At 66.7% G+C, this 26,864-nt stretch overlaps 8 protein-coding genes across 8 annotated transcripts; 3 read left to right on the top strand and 5 right to left on the bottom strand.

The window, feature by feature from the left end:
• Window positions 1-58: 58 nt before the first annotated feature.
• On the bottom strand, window positions 59-4,264 carry EMIHUDRAFT_450099 (hypothetical protein; the record flags this gene model as incomplete). The annotated part of the gene is made up of 7 exons (XM_005780200.1): window positions 3,314-4,264; window positions 3,033-3,112; window positions 1,712-2,942; window positions 890-1,612; window positions 607-739; window positions 438-531; window positions 59-311 (listed from the first exon to the last, which is right to left on the bottom strand). The coding sequence occupies exons 1-7, from the start codon at window positions 4,226-4,228 to the stop codon at window positions 59-61; spliced, it is 3,429 nt and encodes a 1,142-aa protein (XP_005780257.1). The 5' UTR covers window positions 4,229-4,264.
• Window positions 4,265-4,395: 131 nt separating this feature from the next.
• On the top strand, window positions 4,396-6,093 carry EMIHUDRAFT_204810 (hypothetical protein; the record flags this gene model as incomplete). Its single annotated transcript, XM_005780199.1, has 1 exon — window positions 4,396-6,093. One exon carries the CDS (start codon window positions 4,396-4,398, stop codon window positions 6,091-6,093), a length of 1,698 nt encoding a protein of 565 aa, XP_005780256.1.
• A 246-nt stretch (window positions 6,094-6,339) lies between these two features.
• Window positions 6,340-7,643, bottom strand: EMIHUDRAFT_204809 (hypothetical protein; the record flags this gene model as incomplete). The annotated part of the gene is made up of 4 exons (XM_005780198.1): window positions 6,340-6,546; window positions 6,924-7,057; window positions 7,235-7,323; window positions 7,588-7,643. The coding sequence occupies 4 exons, from the start codon at window positions 7,641-7,643 to the stop codon at window positions 6,340-6,342; spliced, it is 486 nt and encodes a 161-aa protein (XP_005780255.1).
• Window positions 7,644-8,770: 1,127 nt separating this feature from the next.
• Window positions 8,771-10,263, bottom strand: EMIHUDRAFT_204808 (hypothetical protein; the record flags this gene model as incomplete). The annotated part of the gene is made up of 6 exons (XM_005780197.1): window positions 8,771-8,935; window positions 9,004-9,073; window positions 9,276-9,352; window positions 9,552-9,725; window positions 9,841-10,128; window positions 10,258-10,263. The coding sequence occupies 6 exons, from the start codon at window positions 10,261-10,263 to the stop codon at window positions 8,771-8,773; spliced, it is 780 nt and encodes a 259-aa protein (XP_005780254.1).
• Window positions 10,264-14,367: 4,104 nt separating this feature from the next.
• Window positions 14,368-14,856, bottom strand: EMIHUDRAFT_57468 (Hypothetical protein; the record flags this gene model as incomplete). Its single annotated transcript, XM_005780196.1, has 1 exon — window positions 14,368-14,856. A coding segment is annotated over one exon (489 nt), but the record flags the coding sequence as incomplete, so codon positions are not given.
• Window positions 14,857-17,959: 3,103 nt separating this feature from the next.
• On the top strand, window positions 17,960-20,327 carry EMIHUDRAFT_100186 (hypothetical protein; the record flags this gene model as incomplete). Its single annotated transcript, XM_005780195.1, has 5 exons — window positions 17,960-18,549; window positions 18,748-18,923; window positions 19,340-19,587; window positions 19,655-19,819; window positions 20,172-20,327. The coding sequence occupies 5 exons, from the start codon at window positions 17,960-17,962 to the stop codon at window positions 20,325-20,327; spliced, it is 1,335 nt and encodes a 444-aa protein (XP_005780252.1).
• Window positions 20,328-20,809: 482 nt separating this feature from the next.
• EMIHUDRAFT_100185 (hypothetical protein) lies at window positions 20,810-24,694 on the bottom strand (the record flags this gene model as incomplete). Its single annotated transcript, XM_005780194.1, has 7 exons — window positions 20,810-21,366; window positions 21,406-22,324; window positions 22,416-22,439; window positions 22,558-22,998; window positions 23,188-23,763; window positions 24,026-24,142; window positions 24,233-24,694. The coding sequence occupies 7 exons, from the start codon at window positions 24,692-24,694 to the stop codon at window positions 20,810-20,812; spliced, it is 3,096 nt and encodes a 1,031-aa protein (XP_005780251.1).
• A 650-nt stretch (window positions 24,695-25,344) lies between these two features.
• On the top strand, window positions 25,345-26,001 carry EMIHUDRAFT_100184 (hypothetical protein; the record flags this gene model as incomplete). The annotated part of the gene is made up of 1 exon (XM_005780193.1): window positions 25,345-26,001. One exon carries the CDS (start codon window positions 25,345-25,347, stop codon window positions 25,999-26,001), a length of 657 nt encoding a protein of 218 aa, XP_005780250.1.
• Between the last annotated feature and the right edge of the window lie 863 nt (window positions 26,002-26,864).

Genomic DNA, 26,864 nt, shown 5'->3' with positions numbered 1-26,864 from the left:
GCATAGGCAGGACACACGGGTGGCTGCATAGCCTTCACCAACCCCTCATGTGCGCCCCTCATGTTAGCGCGCGGCTCTGCTCGCGCACGAAGCGGATGGACTTGAGCAGCCGGTGCACTTTCGCCTCCTCCTGCGCCGCCGTGCTCTGCTGCGGTGGCGGCGGTGCGGCCGGCCGCGGCGCGTCGCCGTCCACCGCCTTGCCTTCCACGGTGCCCCCACCGTCCGGCGCCGCAAGGTTTGCCCGCTTGGTGGGTGGGGTCATGTCCTCTGCAAGGTGGTCGAGCTCGCCCATGCGGCGCTTTCCGGCGGCCCTCGAGCTTGGTGCCGTCCTCGGAAGGTGGCCGTCGCTGCTTCCGCCACTGCCACTGCCGCCGCCATTGCTCTCGGCACCAGCGCCGCTGCGACCGCTGCCTTGCGAGGGCGCCCCCGGGGTGGACGGTGCCGTTGCCTCGCAATCGCCGCACGCATTGAGGGCGAGCGCGCTCCCGGCACCACCACCAGCGGCCGACTCGCCCGCGCCGCTGCTACTGCCTGTGCCGGGCCCGCGGCTGCTGCTACCTGTGCCAGTGCCCGACGCCGCGGCTGGAGCGGCTGGAGGAGGGCCACCGCCGCCGTTGATCAGGTGGAGCTCTTCCTCGAGTGTGCCCTTCATCAGCAGCTGGGCGACGTGGACGGACCCGGTGGCGCCCATGCGGTAGGCGCGCGCGACCAGCTGGTGCTCGACCGCTGGGTCCCACACCTTTGCGTGTTCACGGCAAGAGCAGCGGTCGTGAAAAAGAAGGGGAAGGACAGGGCGAAACGTGGTGGGGTGGCTGTGCACGCGTTGCTCTCGTGCTCTCTAGGTGGGTGGGCGTCCCCCCTCAACACACACAGAACACACACAGCACACCTGATCGGCGAGGAAGATGTGCGTGAGCATGGACAGGTCGAGGCCGTGCGAGCCGTCGCGCGTGAGGAGCAGCACGAAGCAGTCGACCGGGCGCGCCTCCCACGGCGCGGCGTCAGGCATGCGCGCACCGCACTTTCGGAAGTTGGACAACCGGCCTCCCACCCACGGCCCGAAGCCGCCGGTGAGCGGGGAGCGCACGCGCGTCTCAATCGGCATGCCGACCGTCCACACGGTGCCCTGCAGGAAGCCGAGCTCCCCCACTCGCCGTGCGTCCTCCTCGCTGACCGTGACGGAGAAGCTCGCCTGCCCGTCGGCGAGGTGCATGCCGGGAGGAGCGTGCTCGGCGGAAATCTCGACGACGAGATGCCGCCCGTAGCAGCGCGTCTCGGGGAACTCCACCTCGCGCCCGCCCGCCGCGCGTGCGCCGTCGTCGTGCCGCGTCGGGCACTGCGCGCACCGCCAGTAGCGCACGCGGCCGGAGCGGAACTTGTCGAGCTCAGAGTTGCGCCAGCGACCCCAGAACTGGCTGATGGCATCGTCGCCGAAGCGCAAGTACAGAAAGTGTCCCAGCTGGTCGAGGGTCTTGCGCCGCTCCGAATACACCGCCACGCGGACCGGCCGGCTGTCGTGGCCCGGCGGGTACGGCCGGCCCGCCGCGTGCGCCGCGCGTGCCTCGCGCTCGACGCGCCGGAGCTCGGCGATCCCATCGATGATGTAACTCGCCTTTGTATGGCTGAGCGCTCCGTTTCCGCCGCCGCCGCCGCCGCCGCCTCCCGCTGTGCTCGAGGCCGCCTCTGCGCCCGACGAAGACGATGTGGGCACCGTCGACAGCGTGGTGCTGCCGCTGGGCGCCACAGCCGAGAGCGACGACGGTCCGGCACCAACGCCGGCCTTGATGCGCGTCTCCTCCCGCCGCTGCTTCGCATACGACTCGGCGAGCGCGCGCGCCTCCGCCTCGCGCAGCGTCTCGGCCCACTGCAAGTCGAACCCGGGCTGCAGGTACGCAAAGCCGTCGAGCGGGTGTGCCTCCGTCGGCACCTTGGGCGCTTGGTGGGAGCAGCGCACGTCGTCACACTTTGGGCACGTGTTGTAGCGCACCGGCGGCAGAGCAACCTCGCACACGGGGCACGCACTGAGCGGCCCGCTCGCCTCGACACTCGCCTCGACGCACTCGGGGCAGACCAGGTGGCCGCAGAGTGGGAAGACGAGCTGCAGCAGCAGCGGCAGCGAGCACTTGTCGCACGGCAGAGGCTCGCCCGCCTGCGCGGCGTCCATGAAGGCGCGGCAGCGCGCGACCGCGTGCGGCGGCGCGTGGTAGCGCTCGTTGAGCCACTCGACCGCCTCCGAATAAAACTCGGGCGAGAGGGTGGCGACCTGCTTGCCGCCGCCGTTGCACGTCAGCCGGATGTTCTCGATGGCCGCGCGCGCAGACTTCTTGTTGGCGTGGTGCAACAGCGACACGTCCGCACCCGCACCGCGCTCGGCGCCCTCGAGCGACGTGAGCACGATGTTGGCGCGGATGTAAGAAACGAGGCTGTTGTAGCTCAGCCGCTCGCTGGGCGACGTCTCGAGGACGACGGTCGCGCGCCTCGGAGGCGGCACCGAGATGTGCCGCTTCAGGTGCCGGATCATGCGCGGGGCGAGGAAGCCGACGACGGCCGCACGCGCGGCGGCGTGCTCGGCCGTTTGGGAGGCGGCCGAGCCAGCGCCGGTACGGAGGAGCCGGCGTGCGAGCGGCGGCCACTCGGCGCGTGCAGGGTCGCCGAGCACGCCGAGGAGCGATCCGAGGGAGCTGAGGCCGTCGGCGTCGGACGTCTCCTTTGCAGGAGTCCCCGTGAGCAGCCACCGACGCTCCGCCGGCAGCGCTTGAAGCAGCAGCTTCGTGTGAGTGAGGGCGCCGCCGCCGAGGGAGTGGCCCTCGTCGCAAACGACGCGGAGCCACTTGACCGCGCACAGCACGGAGGCGCCGGCCGCGTGCCGCTGCTCGAGCGAGAGACGCTCGGCGGGCAGCACGACGACGGACGCCGCCGCCAGCCGCTCCGCCGACCACAGACTGGCGAGGTCGCCGAGACGCCCGCCGCCGCCGCCACGCCGCCCGCCGCCGCCGCCGCCGCCGCCCGAGTTGCCCCTTTGGTCGGCGAACGGGTCGATCAGGACCTCTCCGGGTAAGCCGCCGCCGTCGGCCTTCACGTGCCACTCGAGCTGCTCGCGCCAGTGCTGCACCTGCGAGCTGAACGCACCAGCCTCGGGGCGGGAATGCGGTCTCGTGCAGTGCACTCGTAGCACCGCGTGAAGAGGAATACAGTGCATAGAGCCAAATACGGTCGAACTTAGCGGGATCCTAGCCCTCTCGAGCGCCGGTTGGAATACACGACTGCGTACTCCGCTTCTAGGCTGCTGCACGAGCGGGCGCGGCGCGATCACCAGCGTCGCACGCGAGCGCCGCGGTGGCGGCGGCGCGTCGCCGTCGGGCGTGTGCGCGTCGAGCGCCTCGTCGACGGCGGTCCGCAGCCGCAAGGCATCCGCCACGAGCGCCGCGGCCGCCGGCGCACCCGACGGGTGGTGCGCGATTGCGGCCGCGCTCGACCAGTAGGCCCGCGCCGCGTCCGGCACCGCGCGCACCGCGGCGTCGAGGCCGGCGCGAGTAGCGAGCGTCGATATCTGCGCATCGTGGCTGATCTCGTCGAAGTCGATGGGTGGCGCGCGGCCCAAGGTTTCGGCATACTGCGGCAGTGCCGCCGCTGCACGCCGCACGCCGCGGCCGAGCAGCGCATACTCGCGCGGGCAGCTCGTGCGCACTTGCTTGAGGATGGAGTAGACGAGCTCGCGGCGGTAGAGGAAGGCGAGGCCCGCCCACTTGGCCTCGGCATTCACGCGCCGACGCTCGGCCGCGTCGGGCTGGCGCGCCGTCCACGCACCGGCCGTCTTGCAGATGAGCGCCAGCAGCGTGACCGTCTTGCCGGTGCCCGGCTCGTCGGCAAGGATGCCACCGCGTCGACTGCTGGCCTCGCCGCGCTGCAGGAACGCGACGGAGGCGCGCTGGTGCGGATAGAGCCGCAGCTTGATGCCGGGATAGGTGTGCGCGACGACGGCCGCCAACCCGGAGCACGTGCAGCCGAGCGCAGCAATTTCGTTGGCGCGCAGCCATCCAGTGAGGTTGTCGAGCACGTGCGCGTCCAGCGTGACTGGAACCATTTCCGTGTCCTCTGCCCGCGGGTCGCCGCTGGCTGCTGCTGCCCCTCGCCGCGGATGAAAAGTGAAGCCCATGTTCTCGTCAGGAGCTGGCCTGGGGACCGCTCCTAGATCCTCCAGGACCTCGTTGAGGCGCTGCGGCGGCATGCTGGACGAGAGTGTCTCGCGCCGCCTTGCGGGGAGCCATGTGTCGTAAACAAGAAAAACCTTTCCGCACCAGCCCGACGCTCACTACAAGTGACTGAAGGAAGAACCCTGTTGAACACGTCCAGTCCACGCGTCCAAGATTTGGCTGGCTCGCTCCTTCTCGAACGATGGCCAACCACACGACGGCCGCGAGCACGGCCGGTGCCGGCTCCTCTGCGGTGGCGCTGTCATGCTCCCTCGTAGTCGCTCTTGTGCCTCTCTCGTGCGTGCTCCTCCATCGTGTGAGCGAGCTCTTCCGACAGCCCAGTCGCACCAGCTGCAGTGCAGGGCTGTCGGAGCGCCTCTGCGATGCCCGCAAAATCGAGCACAGGCTACGCACGCAGGTCACATTCTCCTCCCTCGCCGTCGCGTGGGCCGCCTTCATCCTGGGCATCCCGATGTGCTACATTGTGCGCTTTGTCGGTGGCATGTGTGCAATGGATGTGATCATCTCGAGGGAGCCGCTGCCAGTGCTCGGCCTGCTGACGGTGCTGCCTCCCACGCTGGTCCTGCTAGCCTGCAGGCCCCTGGACCACGTTGGTGTCCGACTCGCAGGAGCCTTCTGCGCCATCACCCATTTCTACTATGTCGCGCACGATGTCGCCGCGTGCCAGTACACCGCCAGCCGTTGCTATAGCCTGGATCAGCCAATCTGCCTCGACAGCATGTGGGTGGGAGCCGCGGTGTCCGGGTGGGAGGCCAGCAAGCTGGCTCCGCTGCTGCTTTTGGGCCTGCTAGATAAGGCGGCCCTGGTCGCCGGCGGCGCCGTGTATATTACAGTCATCGTGCGCTCAGCGTCCACGCGAGACGCGCTGAGCAGGCTCTTCGTCACACTGCGAGTCGTCTTCCTCGTCAGCTTCGTCTCGAGCAGCGGCCAGTGGCTCTGGCTGCTCTCACACCAGACTGCGCGCTTCGGCACCAGCCATATTCACGATTGCGGCTGGTCGCACTTCGTGCGCAAGAGCTTCGGCAGCGGCTTTGGCTTGCTCTTCGCCGTCTTCCTGACCAGGTTTGCATGCGAGAGGATCGAGGGTGTCGAGCAGGCGCCGCTCACAGCCCCAGTGGATAATAGGCGTGTTCGCGGGCGTATCCATCGCTGCCTCGGTTGGAATTGGCTCCGCGCGAGCTCGCGCTCTATGGCTGCTGTCGCGTCGCTCGTCGGCAGCGGCGCAATCGAGACGGACCAGCGCTGTCGCAAAGCCATCGACACATTCCGCGCGATGCCGTGGGCGGGCCTAACCGAGGCGGATCTTTTGCTGGGTCAGGCTCCAGAAGAAGACAGGAGCGAGCCGGCGAGGCTGGGGGAGGTGGACGCTTTCATCTCGCACTCGTGGGCGGACGCGGGCGCTGAAAAGTACGAGGTTCTGCGCGAGTGGGCTGGCGGCTTCGAGGCGGAGCACGGCCGCCCGCCGCTGCTGTGGCTCGACCGCTGCTGTATTCGACAGGACGCCGTCGCGGCAAGCCTGCTCCAGCTGCCCATCTACCTGTCCGGCTGCCGCAGCTTGCTGGTGCTGCATGGGCCGACCTATTGCTCGCGGCTGTGGTGTGTGCTTGAAATATTCATCTTTGTGGCGATGGGTGGCGCGCCGGGCCAGGTTGAGGTGCTGCCGCTGCGCGGTCTTGGCGGTGGGAGGGCCCAGTGCGGCCTGGAGGGCGGCTTGGCGCGCTTCCGGCTGAGCGAGGCATCGTGCTCGCTGCCAAGCGACCGCACGCGCATGCTCGCGGTGATTGAGTGCAGCTTTGGCGACGAGGTACCCTTCAACCAGATGGTGCAGACCCTGTTGAGGAGGAAGATCGGTGCCGCTTCGGGCTCGTCAGCGGTATAGCGTGGGTGTTTTGCGATCGGGTGCGAGAAGTGGAGCAGCACTGCCACTGGCGAGGCGCACACACCCCGGATCTTTGCGGAGCCCCGGAGGTGTTTGCCCCCTATGATCACATCGTCACAACGCTGCACACAACAAAATAGGCGGGTTCGGACTAGCGCGTATTAGCTGGTTCTAATGTCGGCATGGTTCCATGTCAAGGGGGGGGGGGGGGGGCAGCTGCCCACGCCATGTGACCCTGCACGCCACCTATTTCACGTGCATGCCCCCGGCCGATGCCCGAGTGGTCATCGACCTGATGTTCTGGCTCAGCGCCGCACTGATCAGGTCGTGCGTGTACTCGGGCCGCGGCGCGCCCTCCCTCTGCACCCACCCTCGCGCCGGCCGCGGGCCGTCAGGCAGCAGCGGCTGCCTGCGCGCGTCGTCCGCGTGCACCTCCACCGACTTGCGCCGGATCTGCTCCCACCTATTCACAGCTTCACTATTCACAGCTGTACTACTCACACCGACTTGCGCCGGATCTGCTCCCACTCGAGCCGGAAGAGGCCTAAGGGTCGTAGCATGCGACTGTCTCGTCAAGAAGACGCGCCATATCAGCTAGGGCGCCATGCTGTGTCTCGGCTATCTCGGCTACATCTCGGCTACATTCTCGGCTAGAAGAGGCCCCAGCTCGCTCGGCGCGAGAGCTCGATCGCGCCAAGCAAGAGCGTCACGTTCGCCTGCACAAGATTAGCCGAGGTCAGCCGAGGCTAGCCGAGGCCAGCTGAGGTTAACCGAGGTCAGCCGAGGTTAGCCGAGCTTAGAGCCGAGCAAAGAGCGTTTGCCTGCACGACCCTCTGGTGCGGCGAGATGTAGACGGCCCACGTCAGCCGCGCGACCAGGTCGACGCAGATGCCGACAAAGTACCACAGCGTCGGCAGCGCGCGCACCGGCCGCAGCCAGAACGCGGCGCCCGAGTTGGCCGCGCCTGTTCACAGCCGTCGGCGTGCAGCGACTGCCGTATGTGCGCTCAGGAAGGCCCCCGAGTTGGCCGCGCCTCGGTAGACCGGCTCTCCGATGGCGTAGCGCACGGCGCGTCGCACCGGCTGAGGGCCTATGTGTTCTTGCACTGGATTTGGGTACCGGGTTTGGTAGGGTACTGCACCGCGTCGGACGGGCCGAGGGCCGAGGCCCCAGTCGACGAGCACGTCCCAGAGGAAGGCGAAGAGGGAGGAGACGCAAGATGCCGCGAGCCTGCACGAGAGTCGAGCCGAGAGTAGCCGAGAGTACGCCGAGGGTGCAAAGAGACGCGAGACGCCGCGAGCCAGAGCGAGCGGCCGGAGGACGGAGTCTCGGGCGACGCGATGAGTGAGAGGACCTGGTCACAGCTGTGTGACTGTGTCGCCCCCCCCCCCCCCCTCCCTCAGGTCTGTGGTGTGGAGTGAAGCCACGTCTCCTGCCGCTAGAGTCGCTTGGGGCGTGGAGAGGGGTTCAGATCTTAACTAAGTTTGCACCTACTGTACTGGCCCGCCTGGACTGTCAGCGAGGCGGCGCACGGTTGCACTAGGCTGCATTGCTGTCTGGCTGTGTGGCTGTGTGTCATGCACTAGGCTGCATTGCTGTCTGGCTGTGTGGCTGTGTGTCATGCACTAGGCTGCATTGCTGTCTGGCTGTGTGGCTGTGTGCCATGCACTAGGCTGCATTGCTGTCTGGCTGTGTGGCTATGTGCCATGCACTAGGCTGCATTGCTGCCTGGCTGTGTGGCTGTGTGCCATGCACTAGGCTGCATTGCTGTCTGGCTGTGTGGCTGTGTGCCATGCACTAGGCTGCATTGCTGTCTGGCTGTGTGGCTGTGTGCCATGCACTAGGCTGCATTGCTGTGTGGCTGTGTGGCTGTGTGCCATGCACTAGGCTGCATTGCTGTGTGGCTGTGTGGCTGTGTTTCACGTGCGCCCGCCTGGACCGTCAGCGAGGCGGCGTACTTTGCAATGTTGAGCGCGTGGCGCCGCCACTCGGGCGAGCCTGAGGACAGGGTCGTCGAGCCGAGATCTAGCCGAGATCTAGCCAAGATACAGCCGAGATACAGCCGTGCTACTCACAGCCGAGCTACAGCCGAGATGTGGCCGAGATGTGGCCGAGGTGCAGCCACTCGATCCTGCCGCCGTGGCGTCGCGCAGCTGCCTGCCGCACTGCAGGGCTCGCAGCACGAACGGGAGCACCGAGAAGAGAGCGAAGGCGTGGCGGTACGCCGGCGTGTCGCCCGTGCAGACGGAGAGGCCGCGCTCGAAGGCGCGCCTAGAAGAAGAAATACCTGTCGGACGTTTCTTTTTCACGGGCCCCGCGCAGTCGAGAGAGGCCTTGCTCGAAGGCGCGCCTGTCGCTAGTCATTTCGAAAGCATAGCAGTTTAACAGGGCCGACCTGAACTGCTGCCGCTGCTGATGCTATTCCTACTATACTGCGCTACTTTACCACCACGCTGCTGCTGCTGCTGCTGCTATTGCTGCTGCTACTACTCCTACAGAGGCGCTCTACTACGCGCCTCTGCGGGTCCCAATCGCCGGAGCGAAGCGCTTCGCCCGAGAGGTAGATGCAGCTGGTCTGGGGCGGGGCGAGGTGAGGAGAGCTGAGATATGGAAGAGCTGAGAGATTGTCCGAGACTAGCGTAGGACCCTGCAGCAGCGGTCTTTGGCAGCGTCTGACTCAGTGCTCTCCGGCGTGGTGGTCTTGTGTGTTGGATCCGGCTGCGTACTCCTGCCGCTGTACTACCGCCTGCAGCAGGTCGATGAAGAGCTTGGGCATCGACGTCAGGATGTCGGCGACGAAGCTGGACGCGAAGGTCGTGGGGACGAGGCCGGCGAGCAGGACCTATTCACAGCTGCACTACTCACAGCTGTACTACTCACAGTGCCGGGGACGAGGCCGGCGAGCAGGACCCGCCCGACGCAGCGCGCGCAGTCGGCACGCTGGGCGGCGTCGCTCCACTCCGCCATGTGGTCGAACGGCCTGTGGTCTCGGATCATCGTCGGGTCAGCTCGGACACTCTCGACGCCGTCTCATTCCGCTCTTGGTCGAGCGGCCAGAGAAGGTAGGCGAGGGTCAGCAGCAGCGCGGAGGCGGGCCACGCGTGCGCGTGCGGCACGATGCCGAGCAGGGCGAGCCTGTGTGATAATTTCACCGGATTTGGGTGCCGGGTTTGGTAGGGTACTGCACACAGAGCAGGGCGAGCCAGTAGAGGACGAAGGCGGAAAAGTTGAGACCCATCAGCGAGGTGGACGCGCGCACCTGCAGGCCGGGTCCGGGAAGGGTCCGGGAAGGGTCCGGGAAGGGTCGGAGAAGGGTCCGGGAAGGGTCCGCGTGAGTTGGAGCAACCTCACTCACTGCTGGAGCTCGGAGTGTCTACAGGTAGACTACCGGTGAGCGTCTATCATTAACTAACTACGTAATCGGGCAGGGCGAGCGAGAGGGGCGCATAGCCTCACACCACCGCGTGGACATTCGTACGGCCGCCGTCGACGCCGAGGATGGCGGTGTAGTCGATCCCGCACCGCTTCCACGCGAAGAGCAGCACCCCGAAGAGGATCCCAAAGTAGGAGAGGAGGAGCATCGCGCGGAAGAGGGGGTAGTACAGCGCCGCGATCGCCTCCACGCTGGCAGTCTCGGAGCCGGCGATGACGAAGCCGACCAGCAGCACAGAGTGTGCTGGCGACGCCGGCACGGAGGCCGAGGGAGAAGAAGGCCCACTTGAGCCGATCCACCGTGATCTCCCGAACCTGATCCGAGCCGAGCCCGTCGTAGAGCTTGAGGCTGGCGACCGGCGCGACGGTGGCCTTTGACGACTGGAGTGACTCCAGCATGCTTCCGACGGAGGCGATAGTCCGCATAATCGGCGCCGCCGGCGAGCTCGGCCGTGCTGGCGTGGGGGTTTCTGAGGACGACGAGGAGGAGCCGGAGGAGTCCGCTCCAGGCGGACAGATGATGCTTGGCGGATGCGTCCAGGCGTTTTCGTCCGCAACGCAGCTGCGCTCCGCCTCGGTTGTTTCAGCTCGTGTAGTGAAATCCTGTTCGGCAGGCGGCGACGGCATCGATGCGTGGATATCGTCGCGAGGCCGGCTGAGCAGCTCGGTGGATCGCGCGCGGACACGAGTAGGCGGCGAGGGCCCCCCTGGGGCATATATCGGCTGTTCGACTATCATCAAGAGGGAGTGACAAGAGCGGCCGCATGAACTGTATCGTCGTCGTCGTCTCTAGCCAGTCGCTCTAACTCTCAGAGATGGGCTAAAGAGGATCCGGAGCGCGGTAAGACTCTGGGGCTCTCTCCGAAGGGAGCGTAGCGTACGCGGAGGGAGCTCAGAGTTTCCCCGTTCTCTGGAACCTCTTGGAGCAAGAGGACTCGCAAGAGACGAATGCGATTGGATCGGGCGGTAGATGAGGGATGGTGGTGGGTCGCTTTGAGAACTGATAGGTTGGCGCCTGCCTGAGCAGGAGCCGACGCTAGTCGGGAGCTGTGTCGGAGCCTCGTGGCGCTCGGATGTCCCGCGCACAAAGCGGCGGGCAGCGGCGGGCGCGGGGGTAAGGGTTCCCGCCCGCTAGGCGCTGCCCTCTGCGCCGAGGCTCGACCCGCTTCTCCTCAGTTCACTAGCACAAACTAAAGTTTGTTTATCATGAACTGTATCGTCGTCGTCGTCTCTAGCCAGTCACTCTAACTCTCAGAGATGGGCTAAAGAGGATCCGGAGCGCGGTAAGACTCTGGGGCTCTCTCCGAAGGGAGCGTAGCGTACGCGGAGGGAGCTCAGAGTTTCCCCAATCCGGAGCGAGGGAAGGAGCGATCCCGGGGTGAGCGACTCCGAAGCGTAGCGCAGCGCGTGGAGGATCCCCAAATTGAGTGAGTGACGGTCCCATTCGGACTCGTCCTCGGCCGTCGGCGGCGTCGCGGCGATATGGCGTTTCGCCTTCACTCGGCTTCTCGGGTTGTCCGTCGAGGCCGAGCGGCGGCCGTTATCGCCACTGGCGGCCCGTAGATCGGGAAGGCGGGAGGGGCTCTCCACTGAACCCTCGCCGCGCTGCATCTCCTCCTCCGCGCCTCACGGCGGACGCTACGAGAGGGAGGATGTGGAGGTAGTCTGCATCAGTGGGCCACGCCCGTCGCCCCGCCCCGGCCCTGGTGCCGCTGGCAGCTCGAGCACGCACGCGAGCCTGGCACCGGGCGGCGTGGACCACGAGGACGAGGCGGTGCCGAGCGAGCAAGCGGGCGCGGCGTCCGCGCATGTGCCGGGCGACGCCGCCCCCGCAGGGCCGCCCGACCCCATCGCCCAGACGCCCGCCTACCCACCGCCGACGGGACCAGAGCACGGGAGGGAGTTCCGCTCCGACGAGGACGGGGACGGCCCCACCGGGACCGAGGCCGAAGGTGTCGCCTACGCCGAAACCCTCGCCGCAGCCAAGCGGGCGCCGACGAGCGACTCCGCGCCGCTCTCGCCGCGTGCCCGCTATCGGGGAAGGTGATGAGAAGGGGCGAACACGTCGAGTACCTCACCACACGGGTGTCCCCCCCGGAACGCGCCAGGGCCGGGTGGGCCGAAGGCCCGCCACCATCGGCCTACCGGCGGGCGGCTGGCGTGCTGGCTCAGGCTGCTGTGAGGACGGACTGACACTGAGGTAGAATCGCGCATATGTGTATTACATGCTGGTGCATACGCACCTCGACAACGTGCCACACGCTGGATGGCAGTGCATACGCACCTCGACAATGTATGTGCCACAAATGCCCCGCGTGCGGTGATGCCATGTATTGTGGGGACTGACAGACTGTTCTTTCTTCACCTTATCACCTACCTACCCATACCGTTTTGTTTGTTCGCGTTGGTGTCCAGTCCGAGCCTGACTGTTCTTTACCTTCCTACAACAACAAAAACCTACCTACCTACCTACCTACCTACCTCCTTCCTCGCCCGGCTCTGACACCCCACCACGTCCACCGGATAAACTTTTTTTCTTCACCGGATCGTCAGAGAACGGGTCCGTGGCGGTGAGAATGTAGGCAGTGAGGGCGGGGTGTCCGCGTGCTGTCGCTTCCGGTCGATGGCGTCGCCCTGCATTGCGGCCTCGGACAAGATCTCAACAAGTAGGGTGTCGCTGGACAGCGACCGGCACGCATTGCCCCACCGACATGACACCCCTGCTCAAGTTTCTTTTTTCAGGAGTGCGCCGAGAGGGCCCGCCCATACATACAAAACAAACGTGTGAGTGTTAGAGTTGTTTGGTATTGCTAAAAATCTCTCTCTCTACATACATACCGCTTACGGAGGTTGGTGTGAGCGCGGGGGACGAGTGGGGAGGCGGCGGCTGCCAACGGAGAGGGCAGGCACGAGGGCTCGGAATCGGTGGACACGCGGGGAGGTCGATGTTTTTTGCTGCCGCGGCCGCGCCGCGACCTCGCGTTTGTTTTGTTTGTTTTGTTTTTGCGCGGATGCAGCTGGCGCCGCCGCGGCGTCGGCGCCGCGATCAACCGCGCTCCAGCAGCGAGCGGTGCAGGGCGGCTACCGACATGACAGTTGGCCACGGCGTCTGCTAACCCCGGGCCCCTCTCTCTCTCTCTCTCTCTCTCTCTCTCTCTCTCTCTCTCTCTCTCTCTCCCCGGGCCCCGAAATCGCACAGTGGGGTGGTTCACAGCGAATCGACGATGTTTTCTGCGCCGGCGGGCACAGAATCCATAAGGACTGCCTGCGCGACTGGCAGCGCACCGACTGTGCGCGCGGGCTGCGGTGCCGCGCGCGCTCTGACGCTGCGTTGAGCGGCGGCGGCCGGCAAGCTGTGCCGTGCTCGACGTGCTGCATAAACGAAAAGGGCTTCGGCCACCTGGCCATCGGCAGCGACGACGACGACGTCGACGACGATTACGGCGGCGGCGGCGGCGGCGGCGGCGGCGGTAGCGGCGGCGGCGGCGGCGAGGAGGAGGAGGGGGAGGAGGGAGAGGAGGTGGGCGGCGAGGAGAAGCCCGCGAAGCGAGCCCGCTTCAGCTTCACGCAGCAGCTCCCGGAGCCGGCGCGGCGCGCGGCGGGCGTGATCGCGTCCTCGGCCGGCAGCGCTTGCGGGGCGGTGTGGGCATGGGGCTCCGCGCAACTCATGGACAAAGAATTGGACAACCCATTCTACGAATAGGTGGTGAGCCGGTGTGTGTGCCAGTCCGCGCCAGTCCGCGCCCTTGTCGTGCCAGTGTGCTGTGAGAGAGGCTTGTATTTTAAGAATTCTACGAATACAAGCACCTCTCACAGCAGACTGGACAAAGAATTTTACAACTAGCCCCTCTTACAGCAGACTACTACTGGCTCACGCCTACTACGTGCCATGAAGACAACGGCGAGTACAGCGTCTACGCCTCAAATCAGGCGGCACGCTGAAAAAATAATTTTAAAATTCAGCCCGCACGCGAGGCGCGGGCGACGGCTTCCTCAGAAGCCGAGAGAGAGAGAGGTTTAGCAACACCAAACAACTCTAACACTCACACGTCATTTGGGGCCTGGAGCCCTGTTCACGCGCGCGCGAGACGTGCAGACAGGGTTAGTTTTGTTCAGAAGCCGTCGCCCGCAAAAAAGAATTTACAACAAAGCTCCCTCGCACAACACTGGGCACGGGACTGGCGCGCACTGGCACTAACACAGGTACACCTGCCCAGTGTTGTGCAAAAAAAGAATGACGGGGACGGGCCAACGTCCGCTGCCGCCGCCCTCCACGGCCTGGATATCGTGCTCTTGAAAAGCTCAGCGTCCGACTCGCCGCCGCCGCCGTCGTTGCCGCCGCCGCCACCGCAGCCGCAGCCGCAGCACACAGCAGCAGCTGCTGCAGCGTCTGGCCGGCGAGGCCGAAAACAGCACTTTTGGTTTTTCTGGAGACACTGGTGTCACTGCAGTCTTCACGCTGCCTAGTTTCGCTTTTCGGATCGCGTGGGCTGACCAGCGACCTATACCAATCGTACAGCGCCTACGCGCCTACACACCGCGTGTGGCTCGCGACAGCCCGCCGCGCCCGGACATCCGTCGCGTCCCATGCCCAACCATCCTCGCGCGCGCGCAACTCTCCGTGCGACCGGCGACCTATACCGACGCCTCTCGCTGGTCGTCGAGCCAACCCTTTGCTCACTTGTTGTCCTCTCCAGGCACGTTTTGAGGCAAGTTGTGCCGCGCGGACAGCCCGCAGTCTCAACTCTCTCGCGGCACGCCCACAGGTGCGCGTCGGGCGCCGGCCGACACACCGGAAGCGTTGCGGCACGCCGGTGCGGCGCACTCACCGCAGCGCGAGACTTGAAACAGGGTGCTGTGCAGCTTGCATTTGGCGTCGAGGCACTCCCGCCTCGGGCGAGTTTTCGTATAGTAGTAGAATGCAATCGAGCGGCGCATCACGTTGGGCGGCAGGCGCATGGGCAGCGGGTGCCCATGGTAGGAGAAACTGTCTGATCGGAAGACCACGAAGCGGCCGTAGCTGGGCAGGATGCGCTGCTCGCACTTGTCCATGCGGCGGTTCCACAGCTCAAGGTGGCCACCGTACTCTTCCTGCCATCCCGGGGTGAGGTAGATGAACATGTTGACGCGGCGGTGCATCACGGGTTGAAGATGGCGCGCATTGAAGTCGGCGTGCACGTTGAGGTAGCCGCCGTCCGACGTGATGTGCACGCCGCTGCCCTGGTAGGCGGGGTCTGGGAAGAGGCCGCTCACGCCGCTGAGGTCCTCGAGGAAGCGCACGAATCGCGCCGAGCGCAGCTCGCGGAAGAGCGTGCGCGTGGCCGGCCCGAACGCTTCCGGCGCGAGCTCTTTCTTTTGGTACTCGGAACCCTTTTGGAGGTAGCACTTCGTAGCCCAGTGAGGGCAGCCGCTTTGGCTCTCGTCGGGCAGCTCGGCGGCCACCGCGTCAACAATGTCCATCGGGAGCAGCTCGTCGATCACCGCATGCTTGTACGGCCGCGCTATGTGGAAGCGGCGCCCGTGCTGCCGCACGGCGTCGTGCAGGCGGGCTGTCAGGTTCATGGCACCAGCAGCGGCGGCGCCGCCGCCGTTACGCCACTCATCATACGGACTGTCGAGCGTCGGCGGCTTCCACGTGGGCACCTCCGTGTAGCGAGTCGGGTGGGTAAGCACGTAGATCGCGCCGGCCGACGACGCGCAGATACACATGCATGCGACGCGGCGCAAATACCGTCGATTCGATGTCAACCCGTTTACACAGTACACGCAGCAGCAGCAGCTTGCCGCGCAGAGAAGCGCAAGGACGACGAGAACGTCGAGACCACACATCGGGCCGAACAGGCTGAAGATGCCGCGGTCCGTGCAGCGCACCTTGTTGGCCTTGATGGCAATGAAGGTGCGCCAAGTCAGAGCGAAGCCCGCCATGGGACGAGACGACGCGGGGAGAAAGGCAAGGAGATGCGCCGCGCACTGAGGCGCTGTCGGTGGATACTGACTGGTTCACACTGGCTCACCACCATTAGTGGCTCGGTTTTCTTTTGCCCTCGGTGTCCTGTCTCCGTGCGAGGGGAGGGTTGTTTGTAGTCTTTTGTTCTCCTTACAGGCAGCAGTGGTGCTCCGCAGTGCAGTTTCTCTTGCTGCCGGCTGTCCGCAGAGGGTGTCGTGCAGAGCAGAGAGGGACGCTGAGTGGATCGCGTCACCAATCCTCGCTACCAATCCTCGCTACCCCAAAGGTTTTGTGTGTCTCGCGCCTTGCGGGGGGGGAGCGGAAAGGAGGAACCTCTTCCCAAGAGCACCACTCTTGGAGCGCCGCCACTACCACCCAGAGCGCTGCAAGCAGCGCCGGGCAATGACGGCTTACCGCCCACCCAGCCCCCCCTCGGCACACCCCGGCAGCCAATGTGTGACGGCTCGAACCCGCTAAGCCATCCCGCAAGCGGGATAGCCCGCCACTCGAACCCGCAAGCGGGCGTACGAACCGCGAGCGGCTCGCACTCGTGACACGCAGGCGTCCGACAGACGGCGCCGGGGCTAGGCGACCGAAGAGGAACTACGGCAAGAACCGCACACCACCCGCTGACGAGCGCTCGCGGAACTGGTCCGCGGCGCCCGCCAGGGGCGTGCGCGAGACAGGGCTCGAAGCCCTTTTCTGTGAGCAGGGATTCCCTCCCGGCGGGGGTTGTGGCGGAGAGCCGGCATGGGAATCGCCGGCCCCCACCCAGGGGGTGCCCCTGCCAGGCGCCGCAAGCGGTGCCCGACAGGGGCGGGTGCCCCCACCCCGAGGGGTGGGGGCGGGGTCGGGGCCCAAAGTGATTCGGCCTATCGCCTCGGCAAGGTCCTCGGTGCGATTCTCCACGGTGTCGTCGAGCGAAAGTGCGGTAGCCGCGGAGGTGATGACGTCGACATCGGTGGAATCGGCTGGGTCAACGTCAATGTCGATAGCTCTTCCACGCCGGATCCCCTTGTTGTCTCCGATGTGTCGCGCCTGCGCGCTCGGCGTGTATGAAATCCATATCACCCCCTGCTCCACGACTGGGGCTTTAGGCGGCGAGGGCGGGGCGCTAGGCGGCGGCGGTTTGTTTTCGGGGGAGTCGGGTGGGTCATCGGCGTAGCTAGAGGCCCCATCACCGATGTCGTCGAGTGGGATGGTTGTACCTCCTCCGTTAATAACCACGTCGTCGCCCACGGTGCTGCTCTCCCCGTCGTCTGCGTCTGTTGGGACAGACTCGTCTTGCCACTCCGGTGCGCCGCAATCCCTCGCGCCGCTCCTGCCGAGGTCAGCTTGCTTATCGACGTAGTCGTTCCACTTATGACCACTGTGCCCCTTGACGTGTCTCCATGTCACTTCGTGCAGGTTATCCACTCGAGAACCTCGAGAGAGGGCAAACCCCGGAAAGTGCGGCAAAAATAAGCGCCTGCACGTGTAGGCGCGCATCTTAGCCAAGGCTCGCGCCTACACGTGTAGCTGCTTGTGTCAGATACGCGCCCACACGTGCAGGTGCGAGCCCTAGCTAACATGAGCGCCTTCACGTGCAGATGCGCATTTGGCGAGCTCGAATATAAGCGTCTACTCGTGCTGGCGCTCGTTTTAGCTAAGATACGCGCCTACACGTGTGGCCGCGCGTATAACTGTAATGGACCTTGTCTTCTCGACCCCCCCCCTCCCGGGGGGGCAAGTCATGCACTGAGCAACTGTCAACCCAAAAAGGACTGCACACGTGTAGGCCGCCCAGACCCCTACCTGACCTCCCACCTCAGCCTTCCACTCGAATACAACCTCGGCGGCCCTCTCCAGCTCTCCTGAGACCTAAGGTGTTAAAAAATGTATCGATCACACACCAAGTGCGTATATCACCTCAAGCCAATGTACGCGGCCACACGTGTAGGTGCGTTTCTTAGCTAAAACGAGCGCCTGCACGAGTAGACGCTTATATTCGAGCTCGCCAAATGCGCATCTGCACGTGGAGGGAGGGAGGCGCTCATGTTAGCTAGGGCTCGCACCTGCACGTGTGGGCGCGTATCTGACACAAGCACCTACACCTGTGGGCGCGAGCCTTGGCTAAGATGCGCGCCTACACGTGCAGGCGCTTATTTTTGTGTATCGCGCGCCTTGCGGGGGGGGCGCGGAAAAGAGGAACCTCTTAGCGCCATCGCCACGGTGCTGCATGCAGCGCCGGGCGACGACGGCTTACCGCCTCCCGGTCCCCCTCGGCACACCTCCGCTGCTCAATGTTTGGCGACTCGAACCCGTGAAGCTTCCCCGTGCGCGGGTTACCCCGCACACGGGTCAGCCTGCCAGCCACGTATCCACGCAAGCGTGAAGCGTGGTCCGCGCGCATGGCATTTTGCCGCACTTTCCGGGGTTTGCCTCGAGAGAGGCGAGCGACGACGAGCGAGAACGAAGCGGCGGCCCGCATTGTCTCCTGTTGTGGACATGCTCTTCGTGCACGCCGCCGCCCTGTCGCTCACGGAGCTCGATGCCATCCGACGGCTCAACGCTAGGTCTCACCGCCACGAGTGCGAGGCGTGCCTGCGGGCGTGGCCGACCATCGCCTCGGCGCCAAGCCGCCGCAGCATCGCGACCACTCCGCGGCTGGTCGGCTCCGACGCACTCGTTGCGCCTGGCAACGCGCCGTTTGGATCGCGTGCGCTGGTCCATGCCACCGTCGAGCCGGTTCTCGCACCCGAGACGTGCGCAGACATCATCGCCGAGGCGGAGGAGCGAGCCGCTGCAGACGGGTGGGGCTCGCGCTACACGCTTCAGTCGGGCTCGGACGAGCTTCACCTCGCCGATTTGCCGCGCGCCTCCGCCGCCGTCGCAGCGGCGCTCCCCGACATCGCCGCCATCGCGACTGCGGCGCTGCTGCCGCCCGAGCACAAGCCGTCCGACTTGCGGGTTCTCAACGCCCTTGTTGTGCGGTACGACGCGGCGCGCTCCAAAGACCACATGGCCCCGCACGGCGACGCCAACCTCCTCACTGTCAACGTCGCGCTCAGCGCAGGCCACGAGGGCGGCGGCACTTGGTTCCTACCCCCCTAGAAGCGGAGTCCATATCTCCCCGTATCTCCCTGTATCTCGCCCTAGAAGCGGAGTACGCTCTCTTGTGTTGCAACCGGACTCCGCTGTATTGCACCGCATCGCCTCCCTCGCGTTCGCGCGGTGCTCTGAATACACGGCACAAGACCGCCTGCCCGACCTCCTGCCTGCGTCTGACCTCGAAGGTTCCTCGCCGTCCGCGGCGGCGAGGCGGAGGAGGAGGAGGCGGAGGAGGCGGCGGAGGAGGGCGGCGAGGCTCACGGCGGCGCTGTGGTTGAGCCGGGCGGAGTCGGCCACGCGCTGCTGCACGCGGGAGCGCTGTGGCACGCGGGCGCGCGGACCGCAAAAGGCGCCGAGAGACGTCCCGCTGCTGTCACCCACTGAGACAGCTCCAGATGAGCCGAGATTGCGCGAGGCTAGGCGTGAGGCACTATCTCCCGATATCTCCCCATATCTCCGCACATCTCCGCATATCTCCCCATATCTCCCCGGGGCTAGGCGTGAGGCACATTCTCGTCCTCTTCCTGCAGTCGGCCGCGTATGTCGACCACGCGGGCGGGCGTCACTAATTGGTTGATAAAGACCCAGTATTGATAGACCATTGAAAGAGCAGGGTGGTGGTGAACCCACTCCTTTGGACCCCGCGCCAATTCTCTGTACGCGTGCGAGCTCGCCGTCATGGACGACCGACTTGCACGCAGTCTCGATTTGATCGACACAATCGACGAGAGATTGGAGTCGCCACGAGTCGGCATGAGTGCGATATCGAGTGCGCAGGCGTACTCACCGCCAGGGCCATCGCCGCGCTGGGCGGGGGCGACGCCGCTGCAGGGGAGGGGCGGGCGGGGCGGGCGGGGCGGGAGGGGCGGGAGGGGCGGGCGGGGCGGGAGAGGCGGGAGGGGCAGGAGAGGCGGGAGGGCGAGGGGGCCGAGGAGGGCGAGGCGGCCGAGGAGGGTGAGGGGGGCGAGGCGGGCGAGGGCAGGGCTGCCGGCGGCGCGGAGGCAGCGCGGCTGCTCGAGCTCGCGGTGCGCCTCAACACGGCCAGCGCCAGCGAGTGAGTGAAGTGTGCATAGCACGACCTCATTAGATTAGGTGCGCCTCAACCCTGCCGACGCGGAGCCGTGGATACAGCTGGCGACGGCGAGGCGGAGGCAGGGCGACGTGGACGGCGCCGCCGCCGCCGGCCGCCGCGCCGTCGCTCTCGGCCGGGCGAGTGGCGTCGCGTCCTTCGACGCGCTGTACAACTTGGGCTGCGACGTGCGCAACTGCGGCGGCGAGGGGAGCGTCGAGGAGGCGCTGCTGGCCTTTGGCGACGCGGCCGAGGCGCGGGCCATATCTCGGCTCTCTCTCTCTCTCTCTCTCTCGGCTCTCGGCTGTGAGGTGTCTCTCTCGGCTGTCTCTCGGCTATCTCGGCTGTATCTCGGCTATCTCCCGCCAGGCGGGGGCGGCGTGCTACGCGGCGTGTGACGTTGCGGTGCGCGCGTCGCAGCGCGCCTCCGCCGAGCTCGCTCTGGGTCAGTGCTTGGGCCAGCTGGGAATGGTGTCGCCCGCTGTTCATGCCGCCGGCTAGTGTGAACGGCGTCTCCTTTACGGGTCGGCTTGCGAATAGGTGGAGCCGGCGCTAGACGCGGTCGGCGCGGCGCTTGCGCTGGAGCCGCGCGCTGCCGACATCTGGGCCGAGCTCGCCAGGCTGAAGCTCGCGGCGGGCGAGCTCGCCGATGCGCGCGCATGCGCGGAGAAGTGCGCCGAGCTCCGGTCTGCCTGAGTGTCCACCGCCCCTACCGCCCAGTACTATGGGTACCCCCCCCACGATTCACGCGCTCCGTAGCGTAGCGCGTATAGTGCCAGGGTCCCTACGGCTTTGCCCTCTAGCGCCGCGCACCCAGTTGGCCCTAGCTGCGTCCCCGCGGCGCGGCCTACCCGATGGCGTGGTGCCCGCCCTCCACCCACCTCCCTGCGCGGGGCCGCGGGGCCGCTCCGGGGCGACCCGGGCGCCCTCCGACCACACTGTCCTATTACTATCATTATAACAGTACGGAAAGACTAAGAGGTATATTGTGTATACTCTACTGTTTACTGTACAGTAGGTAGAGGTCTCTAGAGGTAGGACCCCCCACCCATGATCCCATGTGTCTTCCACGATAATCTCGACACCGTCTCGACTCTGCGCGGGGCACGGCCGACGGAACAGATTTTTTCTCTCGTCTCTCGACTGAATTCCGTTTCGCGCTTAAAGTAAAACCCCCGTCAAAAAGGCGCAGTCAGGCCGGTGGGCGGTGGCCAATGCAACGGCAAGAGCAGCGCCTCCGCCCGCTCCTCCCGCCGCTCCTCCGCGTAGCTGTGCTGCGCCGCGCGGCCCTCAGGGAGGGAGGCCCGCCAGCGCACAGCCTCGGCCACGCCAACCACCTCGTAGCGCGCCTCGTCGTTCAGCTCCGCGATCGCCTCCGTGCCGTCGGCGTGAGCGGCCGCCGCCCGCGCCTGCTGCTGCCCCTCGGCTAGCTGCACCGCCCCCGCCGGCACGGCCGCCGCCTGCGCCTCCGCCGCCGCCGCCTCGGCCTCGGCCGCCGCCTGCACGTACATCTCGCGCGCGAGGAGCCTGCAGTCAGCCTGCGTGAACGGGCGCGCTGTCGGACTGCCTCTACCGTCCTCGCCGCCGACGCCGCCGCCGTCGAGCGTCCTGCCGCTGGCAGCAAAGCCGAGCCGGGCCTGCAGCGCGTCCCAGAAGCCGACCGGCGCCGCGTCGCCTGGCGGGTGGACGAGGAGGAGGCCGCACTCGTAGTTCGCCACCCAGAGCACCCCCTCGCCTGATTAATAGTGAGTAACACAGTTCATTAGTTGTTCACAGTAGCTCGCCACCCAGAGCACGGTCTCGCCGCCGCCGCCGCCGACGTGCATCCTCGCCGTGGCGAGCAGCCGCGGAGAGCCCCAGGCGGCCGGCGAGAAGTTGTGCGAGCCGAGGTAGAGGTAGCCGCTCCCGTCGCGCCAGCGCCGCACCGCCACCTTTGAGTGCTGGAAGCCCTGCTGCTGCGTGGTCTGCTCGCACTCCGCCAGCAGCGGGCGCAGGCGCGACCGTCGGCCAGCTTGCACGCGCAGCACGTCCGACCACGTCCTCGCCGACATCATGTAGGTGAGCCACGGCAGCCGCGGCGGCGCCGCCCACAAGTGCCGCTCCCGCACGCGCACGTCCCCGACCCCCCCCTCGAGCCTCACCCGCCACCAGCCGCCCGCGAGGCGCGAGGCCGCCACGCCACACCAGCGCCAGCCGCGCCTCCCCTCCTGGCTCATAGCGGGCGGCAGCGGCTGCCCCTCCGCAACGGGCTGGGCGGCGTTCGCGCGGAGGACGACGCGCCCGTGAGGCTGCACCGCGGTGGCGACGAGGTTGGCGGCGCTCAGGCTCACGAGCTTGGCGTGCTCCTCGCCCCTAGCCTCGCCCGGCTCGAGCTCGACGCACCACTGCAGAGACGACAGGTTCGCACGGCGCAGCGAGAGCGCCTCGCCGCTGTCCAGGACCGCCACGTAGCGGCCCCGAGCAGGCACGCGCCTGCCGATCCGCACGCGCTGCCCGTTGAGCTCGGCGCGGCGCCGCAGCCCGCAGATGAGCACGCACTCCCCCTCGGCCAGCGCTAGCGGCCCCTCCCCTAGCTGCTCCTGCAGCACCCCCGTGCGGCCGTTCAGCGAGCACAAGTCGCCGCAGAGGCCGCGCAGCAGCACACGGCGCCCCTCGCGCAGCCGGCGCGCATCTTGGCGCGCCCGTCCAACGGCCTGTGAATAGTATAGCTGTGAATAGTACAGCTGTGAATAGTATAGCATCTTGGCGCCCCCGTCCAACGGCCTCATCGCGCAGCCTCCTCACCGAATGCGTCGACGGGAAGAGCACCTGCGAGGCGGGGGAGCACAAACAACCGCAATAAAATCATCGTCCTGTTGTTATGAGGAGAGACAGGATGAAGCGCCTGCGGCAGGTGGTCCGGCAGACGCGGCGGATGCCCCTCGACCAGCCCCGGGAGCTGCTCGTCCTCGTCCTCCGACGCGCCTAACAAGAAATCGAGGACAGAAATGTGCGACCAGACCCGCTGCTCCTCATCCTCGGACTCTCCCTCGGAGCCGCCACCGTCGCCGCCCGTCGCGTGCACGAACGCCTGCGCGAAGCGCGTATTCTGGTACAGGTTACCCAGCGAGGAAGTGGAGTAGTAGTCCGCCGCGGCATCGCGCGGGCTGCGCCACAACCTCCCACGCTCGCGCGTCCGGCCGAGGAGCTGAAGCAATCGGTGCAAACCCCGCGGCCGCTCCGCCCGCCCGAGCAGCTGCAGCAGGCTCCCCCACACGCCGCCGTCGCCGTTCGAGTCGAGGCAGGGCTGGCCGCCGGCGGGCAGCCAGAAGTGCAGCGTGAGCACCTCAAAGCCGCGCACCACACCGAACCCAAAGAGTGAGCTCGCCTACTCGAGATCGCGTCGAGATTGCCCGAGATCGCCTGGAGAGGCAGCCAAGCCCAAAGAGTGAGCTCGCCGGTGCGGCGGCGGTGGCGACGAGCACACCGCAGCGCAGCAGCGGCGCGACCCACGCCGCGACCTGGCACGAGCGAAAGGTCTCGGAAAGGTCTCGGAAAGGTCTCGGAAAGGTCTGACCCACGCCGCGACCTCGCGGGGCAAGCAGCCGAGCTGCCCCTCCTCCTCCCGCAGCGCCGCCGCGTCGCCGCCCGCCGCGGCCAGCGCCTCTCGCAGCGCCGCCGGCATCCAGACTGCGATAGCGTTCGCGTCGTGTGGATTGCCCGGCTGCGGGCGCAGCTCCAGAGCGACCTCGCCGCTGCTCCGGCACAGCTGGCGCGCAGCCTTGGCGATGCGCAGAAGACGCGACCCCTTGCCCTCGCCTCCGCCGCCCACGTCGCCACTGCCGTCGCCCGCGCCGTCGCCACTGCCCTCGCCCCGCCTCGGGGGAGCGGCGTTCACGTCGCGCGCGTCGAGCAGGCCGCTGTAGTAGCGCCTCGCGCCCGCGAGCGCGCACCGCACCGTCGCGACACAACCGGGCGGCGGAGGGGCGGGGCGGAGCGGGAAGATGCCTGGAGCCGAGGTCACCAGATGCACGTTGGGAGGCGCCGCGCGCCAGTCGTACCTCGCCAGACGCCAAAAGAGGGCGACGGTGGCGGCGTGCGGCGCACACGGCGCCAGCATCGAGGCGAAGAGGCAGGCGAGCTCCGCGCCTACCTTAAGGTACGTGCTGGATGCGCCAGCCTCGGGGCGGGAGTATTGTCTCGTGCAGAGTCGCCAGAGCACCGCGTGAAGACGGTGGAGACGAGCACAGGGGCTACAGCGGAGTGCGGTCGAGTACGGCGGAGTACGTGCCCTCTCGAGGGCTGGTTGGAATGCAACAACACTTCTTCCGCTTCTAGGGAGGCGAGCCGAAGGAGCCGTCCGGAAGCAGCGCGGACCAGTCGGCCACGTCCTCGCCGAGGCGCTGGGTGCGGACCGGGAAGGAGTGGTGCCAGAGGTGGTTGCGCACGCCGCCGGCCGCCCAGCCGCCTCGGTTGAGGTTGGCGGTGGCGACGACCACCACGGCCGCGTCGGGAAAGAGCAGCACCAGCACCTTCAGATAGGAAGGTGAAACGCAGTCCGACCAACGGCTGGGACACCGGCGCGGTATGGGTGGACGCAGGACGGGCGGTGACGGTCACACCTTAGGGTGCACGCACCCGAGCAGCCCCTCGTAGGCCTGCTCCTCCCGCTTCGGAGCCCAGTCCTTAAGCTTGTCCGGCGCGTCGCAAAAGGGCGGGAAGACTAGGCACGCGTTGCGGAAGCCGGGCACCGCACCAGAGGCGGCCGAGCGGCGGTCGGCGGCCGCTCCCGCCCAGCACTTGACCGGGTGGTGGCACGCGATCACCGCCGGCGTCTCAGGTCGCACGCCGAGAGTGGCCAGCAGCCAGGCGGCATCGAGGCTCATCGTGGATGCGAGAACGCCGTCGCACTGCTCGCCAGCGAGAGCGCCGAGCAAAGCCTCGCCACTCTCGCCGCCGCGCCCGATGAGACGGATCGACGAGAGGAGCTCGTCGCTGCGCCACGGCGGCTGTTGCGAGGGCAGCTGCTGCTCGTCGCTGTGCAGCGGGAACTCTGGCCGCCGGCATGAACGCTTCGCGCTCATCTTGGGTCGGATGCGCCCGTTTTCTACCCGACTACCGGTACTGCGGGGTCGGCCAGAAAAGAATTTTCGCACCCCAGGGCTTCGAGGTTTTTCAGCTGTTTTTATCGTGCGCTGCTCACCGTCACTATACCACTGAGTGGAGGGAGAGTACACCACACACACAAAAACTACTCCCCAACACGCGGCTAGCCAGGCCTGCCTGCTACACGATGGCGACGTTCTCACTTAGGGTTCTGTCTGCGTGCCTTTGCTGCCTCCCGCTTGGAGTCGGCAGTAAAGCAAGTGGGTGGAAGCGGGGGCGACAGGGACGGCGGCGGCGGCATCAGGGTCGGCGATGCCGAGGTGTGTGCCGCCGCGGATCAGGCCGGGCGGCGGGGAGGAATCGGAAGGTGACGGACGGCACTCTCTCTCGGACGGCGGCGGCAGGGACAGGGGCAGTGGCGGTGCCCAGGGATGGTGGCGACCGCCGCGAGCGGGATGCAGCCGGCGAGGCGAGGTGGCAGGTGGGCGCGACCGTTGCGCGCTGCTCGAGTGCGCACGACAAAGCAGCTCTGGATGCAGCCATGGTGACCTGCGTGGCGCGAAATATTTTTTTCAGAATTGCTCCCCGCGAAACGCGCGTGTACGCACAGCGACGGCGTTGTCCAACAATGGCGTCCGGCGTCGACTTCAACCCGTTCCTCTTCCTCCGCCGCCGTGCGAGCCGGAGGCAGGCTCGCCGGCAGCAGGAGGCGGAGGCGCGCGAGGAGGCGAGGCGGGCCGAGGAGGCCCGGAGGCAGCGGGCACGGGAGGCAGGAGCGAGGCGGGCCGACATGGACGTGCTCTTGCTGCAGTTCCCCGAGGCGGACCGCGACCTGGCGATGAGTGTGCTCGTGGCGTGCGGAGACAATCGCGGCCTCGCCACCGAGAAGCTGTCCGACATCATGGGCGAGCCGCCCTTCAAGGAATGCGCGGTGTGTATGGAGCGGCCGCGCGAGGTGCGGTTCGAGTGCGGGCACGCGTGTTGCTGTGAGTCGTGCGCCACCACGCTCTCCGAGTCTGCTGCGCCACTCTGCCCGCAGTGTCGTGCGCACATATCAAAGGGTGCGTGGACGACGGAGCCCGATCGGCATGGAACCGCAATCGGAAGGCAAAGCACCTACCGCGGCCAGCAACCCGAGGAACCAGCCTCGACGCCAGCGGCCGCTTCCAGCCCAGCGCCCACGGGGAGGCAGGATGCGGTCGTGGGACAACTCGCTCTCATTGGTCTTGCACTGGTCGTGAGTGCGATAGCCGTTGCGGGGGTGCGCTCGGGCGGCGCGGGGTAGCTAGAGAATAAAAGCGCGGCCGCGTGGGGAAACCTCGAGGAAACCTGTGCCGCGGCTGCCGGCCGGGGCGCTCTCCGTCATTTCGACGCCGTCAACGGGCTCAAACCCAGCGGCACGCCCTGGAGCCCGGTCGGCACATAAAGTCATAAGGTAAGGTAAGGTAAACTTCTCCACACAGGGCGTGCGTCATGCAGAGCGCAGCCACGTCATCGACATCCTGGCAGGCGCCTCCACCCATGTCGGTGTCGAGGATGAGACGGACAGGCCCCGCAGGCGGCCCCAGGCCCAGCGCGCCGCGGAGGAGCAACAGGAGCGTCGCCGGCATTGGCGACCGCGGCGCGACGCGATGCGACATCTTTGTGGCGTGCGGCCCCGGCGGGCGGCGGGCGCTCTATTGTAGGGTGCCCACAGGGCCCAAAAAAAGAAAGGGAAAAGAAATGAACGGACGTCCGCTCGGGGCATCTCATGTTGGAGGATGTCAAATTTTGTATTGATCTCTCCCCCCGAAAAAATTAGATTTTCTCAAAGATATGTCCACCTAAGGCAGGGCTCCGCCCTCAGATCGACCGGGGATACCCGCTTGCGGGCGTACAGCAACGCCAAAGAGAGCGGATGGGAGGCGCTCGTGGGCTCGAATCTGCGCTGGGAACGGCAAAACGCGAGGAAACGCGGTGGGCGCACACCACTGCGCGCGCCCCCGCATGCAGCCATGTCGCGGCTGGCCGACCTGCCCATGGAGCTCCGCCACGCCGTCATCGAGGCTATCCAACAGCCTGGCCTCATCCGGGCCCGCAATGGGCCGCGCGTAGCCGGCGACACGTGTAGCCTCCTCGCGCTGGCGTGCACCAGTACGTATTGGAGAA

This window comes from Emiliania huxleyi (assembly GCF_000372725.1).
Source record: "Emiliania huxleyi CCMP1516 unplaced genomic scaffold EMIHUscaffold_22, whole genome shotgun sequence".
Taxonomy (NCBI): Eukaryota; Haptophyta; order Isochrysidales; family Noelaerhabdaceae; genus Emiliania; species Emiliania huxleyi.
Note: the sequence above shows the minus strand (reverse complement) of the source record. Positions and strands in the feature narration are given on the sequence as shown.